Source organism: Filicampus tigris, chromosome 7, assembly GCF_054856515.1.
Source record: "Filicampus tigris isolate MCC_2025a chromosome 7, RoL_Ftig_1.0, whole genome shotgun sequence".
Classification (NCBI taxonomy): Eukaryota; Metazoa; Chordata; class Actinopteri; order Syngnathiformes; family Syngnathidae; genus Filicampus; species Filicampus tigris.
In genome coordinates, this window is record NC_141223.1 from 9,171,491 (window position 1) to 9,178,881 (window position 7,391).

Genomic DNA, 7,391 nt, shown 5'->3' on the forward strand with positions numbered 1-7,391 from the left:
GTGTTGACAAAAAAAAAGCCCCACCTGAAAATGTTATACAAATAAATACTCAGTACTGTGATAAGGTATTACATTATCGGCAAAAATGTTTTTACAATATCAGTCTGGCATTTTTATTAAATTATTGGTGAAATTATTACATTGTTGGGTTTTATTCAATTTTTTGGGATGAAGTGTAAATTATTGCATTTTCAGACATTACAGTTTCAGGAAATTACGACATTATGAGGTGCTACAGGGCTATTCAAAAATATGTGTTAAATGTACTCAAACCCTTTTTTGGAATGCTACGTCAGTGCGTTCAGGATGCTACTACGACCTGAAAGACTGCAAAGTGCAACTCCATCCTACTTCACGCTGCACACTGAAAAGGGAGCGAAGAAAGCTTTTAGCAGAAGCTAAAGTCTGAGGTCAGTCATTAAATAGGAGAGGAAACTGTATGACTTAGAATGATATTCATCATTTTAACGTCTCTTCAAAAACACAGCAGTGTGCATGGCAACGAACAGTAAATCGTAGAGCGGGTGAAAAATATTACAGTATTACATTCCTTCACGAATACGTTATGGATATGGAAGCAAATGAATGACGGCTGATAAGCATGAGTCTGGGAAAGACCAGACAAGCTGGCTGCCTGAATATACAACCGGCTGTTAAATTAACCTTCAGACCTGTCATTCATCATGGAAGATTTGGAGGAGGGTTCCGTTTGTGTTAGCTCCAGCGTCTACCATCCCCATTCCCCTTCCCCTTTTTTCCACTCTTCTTCACTCCCCTTGCTGTCCCTTCCTCCCACATTTTCATAGCTATTACCAGTGGTGATGAAATACCTGAAACCAGCTGTGCCTTGTAGTCCCTGACAAAATGGTAATATAATCCACGTTGTCCTCTATGCTTCAGTATTCACATCCGTCTTGATAAAGCATGTGCCATCGCCAACTGCCTCCAAAATTATGAAATTTAAAAGACATCTCGACAGATAGTTTAGCTTCTCCTTGTGCGACTATCTGGTCAAACTAATTGAAAAAGGAAAAAACATGCAAATGTTTTTTAGAAAAGCAGTTGCAAAGTCATGCAAAAATCCACTATTTGACCGCTGTCATGCAACTTGTTTCTGAAGAAAAATCTCTAAAGCACAGATGTCACAGGGCAAAATCTGGTCAAGCTGCATCACTTTATGGGGCCCACTAAAGCAATGTCTACTTTTTAGCTATGTCCGTACTGCAGCTCAATTTGGATTTGTTTGCCCTTATGCGACACATATCCGATTTTTTTCATGCAGTGTGAACAGTACCTCCATCCATCCATCCATTGTCTACCGCTCATCCAAGGTCAGGTCGCGGAAGTCCAGGCTTCCCTCTCCCCAGCAACGTCTTCCAGCTCGTCCGGAGGGATCCCGAGGCGTTCCCAGGCAAGCCGGGAGACATAGTCTCTCCTTCGTGTCCTGGGTCGTCCTCGGGGCTTCCTGCCGGTGGGGCATGCCCGGAACACCTCACCAGGGAGGCATCCTAATCAGATGCCCGAGCCACCTCAGCTGGCTCCTCCCAACGTGGAGGAGCAGCGGCTCGACTCTGAATCCATCCCGGATGGCCGAACTTCTCACCCTATCTCTAAGGGAGAGCCCGGACACCCTGCGGAGAAAAAAAAATTCGGCCGCTTGTATCAGAGATCTTGTTCTTTTCGGTCACACATGACCCACAGCTCATGACCTTAAGTGAGAGTAGGAACGTAGATCGACCGGTAAATCGAGAGCTTCGCCTTTTGGCTCAGCTCCTTCTTCAACCACGACAGACCGTTACAGAGTCCGCAGATAACAGGACAATCACGATTTACCATTTTCTCAAATCCGGCCTTTTTCGTATGTGGATATAAATCGAATATGCATGCGATACGTCCGCAGTATGAATGCTCATCCGCAAACATCCGACCTATATATTATCAAATTCAATAACCCAATATGTTCTCCACGTGGGTTGGAATGAGTGCTCGGGAGACTACTGACATCTTATGAGTAATTTTTTTCCCCCAGTAAATCCCTTCTTAACATAAATTGAACAAAAATTATATCCTTAATATTTCCATTCCATAATTTTCCATGACTCCTGGTGTCATATTCAATTTTCAGTATAGTATAAGAATCAAATGCCGGGGCAATTGTGTACGTATATATAACAGTATTTACAGAGCTGGGCATCGCCTAACCGTCACGAGTTCCCGTCTGCAGATTTAAACGATCCACGTGGTGTCGAGAATGGACTTAACCTGTACCACGTCCCACGCAGGTGCCGCACTCCTGACGTGCGGCCGAGTAAGGACAAAATAAAAAATAAAACAGTGTTGTGTACCTTGCGGTCCCACGGACGCAATGACTTGTGCCCCATATTATTTATATTTCACCGATCACTACACTGTGTGTGTGTCAGTTGTTTTTGTTTGGTATTTTTTCTTTGTTTTTAGGGCATGTCTGCTCGTGCGGCGCCTGCTTGTGACGTGACGATTACGTTATCGACGCCGATTGGCATGTTGCCGACAAGGGACGGACTGGGACCACGCGGGTCGTTTAAATATGCAGACGGTAAGGCGATGCCCACCTCTGAGTATATGTACACGGTCTACTTGGAAAACACCCATTCAACAATCCTTTTTAGCAGGTGAGTATTTTACTTTTTCCCCTTGTGAGGCCTTCATGGCTGTTAATGTCTCAGAAGGACTGAGACAGTGATTGAAGAGGTTATAAATACTCTTCATGGCCCCTTGACCTCTATTATACTTCAAAACTGCCTTCAGGTTCTCTTGCTGATCTTATCTGACTGGACACAAGAAGAAAATAGCTTTACAATGATCATTAAAGTAACTTTCAAAATTAAAGAACTGACCTTGTGGTAGAAGAACCATTTATTTCGCATTTAAAGTTTATATTTGTTTATTTTCTTAACCGTTGATCAACATGCTAAGATGCTATATTGCAAGTATGCACTTGAATGCCCCATTCAGAAATAACAAGCAAATCAAACAATAGACAAACCAAAGATGGGAAATTCAGGTCCAGAAAGTCAAAACCCTGCCACAGTTTGACTTGAGCCACAGGTGCTTCTAATCAACTGAGCTCGTTTACCTGCTGGTCTTCTGTCAGTCCCTCCCAAAGTTAATGCCCATACACTTTAACTCATTTAGTACCAGGTTTTTCAAACCCTCTGTGAAATGACTTATAAATGTGTCATTGGGATAGAATGAGTTAAGTACATGAGACACTCAACATGAATTTGAAAGAGTCTATTTTCAGTATATTTTCTTGCGTTAACACTAAGACGAAGTAGACCTCGGGGGCTCATTCGCAGTTCAGACTTTTTTTTTTGGCTCGATTCACACTGAAGTTGTTTTTGCAGAATTATTAGAGCAGCAACAGCCATCAACTCTCACAAAAGCTGAGGTGCAAATACACTTCATTAAATCTTGTTTCCAAAATAGCAGTGAATAAAACTAGAAGAAAGGAGATTAAACCAATGTTTTGGTGAATATTTGCTCGGTGGTATAATGGGACGGGTGGATGGAGGTGTTGGCCTGGTCATTCTCAGTCATTCTTTTATCTTATCCACACGTATTGTGTTCCTTCCATTCACCTTTGAGTGATTATATGTCATAGAACGGTTCCAATTTCCATAAATGCATTGGACAAGAAAGAAGATCGGTGGTATTGATGGGATAAGGACAATGTGAAAGTCATCAGAGTCTGAAGAACAAACACCATTTTGTAAAATGACTCTCCTCTTGTCGTTTTCGTCTGGTTTAGTGGAGGGAATTTGGGCTGACCTCATCAGGTCAGAACACTTCACGGCCTTGAGCCCAAATGACTGTCAGTTCACCCCCAATTCACCTTCTCTGTGAACCGTCCATTGCAATTACCTGTGAGTAGTTTAAAGAGGCCTTCAAAGAAAGAAAGCCTGAAGGTATGTTTGTGTGATGCCAAAACAGAAAACAAGATTTGGTGTCCATTTATCTCACAAAATGAATTGAATGTTAGAAAAAAACGTTTTGAGCATGATATATCGAAGTTGTTCTTATGTCATATTTACAAAGGGTGCCGGCACACTAACTGACTCTGAAGGCTTCTTTTATCAGTCCCATGTGTGTGTCCTGTCATGCTCGGTATTGTTTCATGGTCTGTGCCATTGCCAAGATTTGTCATACTTAACAGTAGTTTTCTTTTGGCAGTCTTCGATGTTTTGTGTATTTTCCTATTCAATATGCTGGCATTTGATGTAAATCGAACAAAACATATCACACAGAACAAAATGTTTTGTTTTGGATGAAAATGTTTCTTTCTCTCTTTCGTTCTTCTGATTTTTACTGGTCTCGTGGTGGCCAGGGTAGAGGTGAATATTCGATTGTTTGTGTTAGGACCTGTTTAAAATGATAGGACCGGCCTTTAGATGATTACTTTTTGGTCCGGCCGGACAAAATGGCGGATAAACAGACGGTGGAAGGACTGTAGGCTGTAGGCAGAAGGTGATAAACGTGCCCAGCTTGGGAAATAAGGCAAAGCCCAATGAAACTTTTGTTATCAATCTCATCATTATTCTGGCTAAGTTTTACATCCAAAGTCTTATTCTGCCACTTGTCGAATTTTCTGTCAGTCACTTTGCCGCTACAAAAGCCGACGAAGAAGCCCGTTCTACAGGTTCTATAGCTTAATGCCAAAGGGCCTATTGGAGGGCATTCGATTCCACATTCTTCTGCCATCTGTTTATTTATCAGTCAATCATATCATTGCGACATATAGGCTCTCATATAGTTATAAATAAATACATTCATGTAGTAGCTCTCAGCTTCCAAAAAGGTTACTGAATCCTATGTATTTTTACGCCATGCCTTTTCTGTTTGTGTTGCACAGACATTTTCCATGCCATTTATTAGAAGATACTTGAAGCTAGTTTGTATCGCAGTTAAGAAAAACACAAATGTCAAATGTCTCCAGTCTCCCCTCATGTAAAGTGGTTGAAATCACTCAGACTGGGCAGAGTGAAATGTTCTCACCCCCCATTGCGACTTACATGGAAGTGTGTATGTGCTGACGGTGTTGATGATGTCACTGAATGGGAGCAGACTGCATCTTGCACCGCCTTCGCTCTGTTGATCGTCGACAGCCTCCTTGCGGTGTATGAAGGGAAGATCACTGAATTAACACTTGGGTCTTATTGCCATCTAGAGGCGATTCACAAATTCTCAAAAGACCCCGAATCGCTCCACATTAATGTTGTACTTACGCTACTAGTACTGTGTGCGTTTTGTTTTTTAATGAATCAAGTATTTAAGTGTTTGTGCCGTGTATTTTACAAAGTCCAAAAATGACATCTTCACCTGGACTGCCGTCTGCGCAAAAAATAAATGCTGCCTTAAAGACAATAAGGCTCAGTGAAGATCTTTCATAATTTAATCTAATGTTTGGTATTTTGGGTTGAACTATTGCAACTCATTATACAGAGATCTGTTTGGAATATTTTGGTGTACTTTCGAGACAGTCAGCATATAACACAACTCTTATGCTGCTGTTGCACTGCAGTTCCATGCAAACTACTAAGATCATAAATACATTACAGATTTGGGTGAAAAGTGTGTATTCGATGTAGTGTCCAGTAATTAAGGATGATTTCTCCATTCAGTTAAAACATATTCTTGTTGTCGCCACAAGAGGGCCTTGTCGTGCAAAATTTTGACCGGACTATACCGTAAGGGTCAAACGTTTATTCAACCACGTCAATGCGTGCAGTATTAGGTGTCTAGCGTATTTGTGTGCAGCATTCTTAAATGTTTGAGGAAATACACCATGTTAATGTCTTGGTTGCATGGTTGATTTATTTTAAAATGCATTGTAACGTATTAAGCAGGTATTTTGATGCATTTGCAGACTATTTCCAAAGGCCTCGAGTGGAGAATGGTTAAAGAGCAGAAAAACTCTTTTGGTTGTTTGTACGGAGCCTGGTAGTCATTGACACGGCGCCGTCTCGCATTTGCACTGATTCATTTCTCTAATTTCACTTCTTGCAGACATCAGGAAACACTTTTTGAAGGCTTGCTGCCCAAAGCGTTGTCCTCAAAGGGCAGTGTGCACAAACATGCGTGTCGTCTGAGCTGCAGGCCAAGAAAACAACCAGACACAGCAAGGCATGTCAGACTGACAGTGCATGCGCGAAGAGGAGGACACGACGTGAGATTGCATAACCCGTTGACAATCAAGAACATGTGGTTTCCATATAAATCCCCCGCGCAGACCAATGCTTGCATAAAAAAAAAAGAAAAAAAACGTTGAAAGTATTTACTCCACACCATGCTAATGATGTAATGATGCTGATCAGAAAATGTATTTGAATGTAACCACTAAACCTCAGCCCCATTTAAGAACTAGTCTGCAGTCCTACAATGAACATCCCCAGTATTTTGCCACTTAGCGCTTTTTACTTACATTTCATAATATTTGCCAAAATACCTTTGACAGTTGCTTTGTAAACAATGAATTTAGCCATAAAGTAGCAATATTTGTAAATGTGTTTCGTTTGTTTGACAGTAAGATGCAGTGATGCATTCTGAAAGATGAACACCGGATTGAAGTGAGTAGTCACCATCGGAAAACATGTCTTTGGTTAGTGTTTGGCTAAACAGCAGAAGGCAAAAGCAGCTCATTAATGTCGTTAGCCATTAGCACATTCACGCTTACTCTTTCCTCCCCCTCATCAAGGTGCAGTTGCTACAGTGACGCAAAGTCCATCGGGTCATGTGAATCGGACGTCTCTAACTCAGGCTTGGAACTAAAAGGGCTCCAAAACGCTCAGCTGAGCCTCTCATGGGCATACTGCGGATGTACAATCAAGTCATCGGAAAGGTCACAAATCCGTCCTCCTCTTTAAGCTCTTTGTCACTATGAGATTTTGTAGCTCCTGACCGCACAGAAAAGACTGTGTAAAGCTCAGAGAAACAAAAACAATAAATGACATGGACGAACAACAGTGTAACAGTGGAACGGCTTTTCAAAGAGATACTCTGTCACAATTTTCTTTGCGAGTGTGCCAGACAGTGTAGGTTATTAATGACTATAGCGTGTGTCACTTCAGTCAGGGCCATAAGTTCTAGCAGCCCTGAGAGAAAACAGTAATTCTCTGTGGATCACAGTGCGGTGACAGACCTCCTGACCTGTCAGACACAACTCCATGAATAGTCTTCCTGGAATCGGCGCTTATCACGTGAACACCGGGAGACTTTTTTCTGGCACTGTTGCTCTTTTCAGCTCTCTCTTCTCTATATTAGGACCACTTGCAATACTTGCGTTTGCTAATATATAAACACGGGAGCAGATGAAGCAAATCAGCCTGGCTGCCAAATAAAATGTCAGTTCATCT

At 41.8% G+C, this 7,391-nt stretch overlaps 1 protein-coding gene across 8 annotated transcripts in view; it reads left to right on the forward strand.

The window, feature by feature from the left end:
• LOC147144692 (uncharacterized) overlaps positions 1-7,391 on the forward strand; it is a 31,711-nt gene that overhangs the window by 1,161 nt on the left and 23,159 nt on the right. For 3 of the 8 annotated variants that reach the window (XR_015087462.1, XR_015087461.1, XR_015087458.1), the window contains exons 2-5: positions 2,458-2,575; positions 6,046-6,205; positions 6,563-6,605; positions 6,734-6,877. Coding sequence is in view for 3 of the 8 variants with exons in the window: in XM_086035765.1 (XP_085891891.1) it covers positions 2,458-2,651; positions 6,046-6,205; positions 6,563-6,565 (357 nt within the window). In the remaining 5 variants the exon portion in view is untranslated. Of the gene's footprint in view, positions 1-296; positions 411-2,457; positions 2,652-6,045; positions 6,206-6,562; positions 6,638-6,733; positions 6,878-7,391 lie in introns of all 8 variants that reach the window. The other 5 variants (XR_015087460.1, XR_015087459.1, XM_086035765.1 and 2 more) reach the window with 4 other exon arrangements.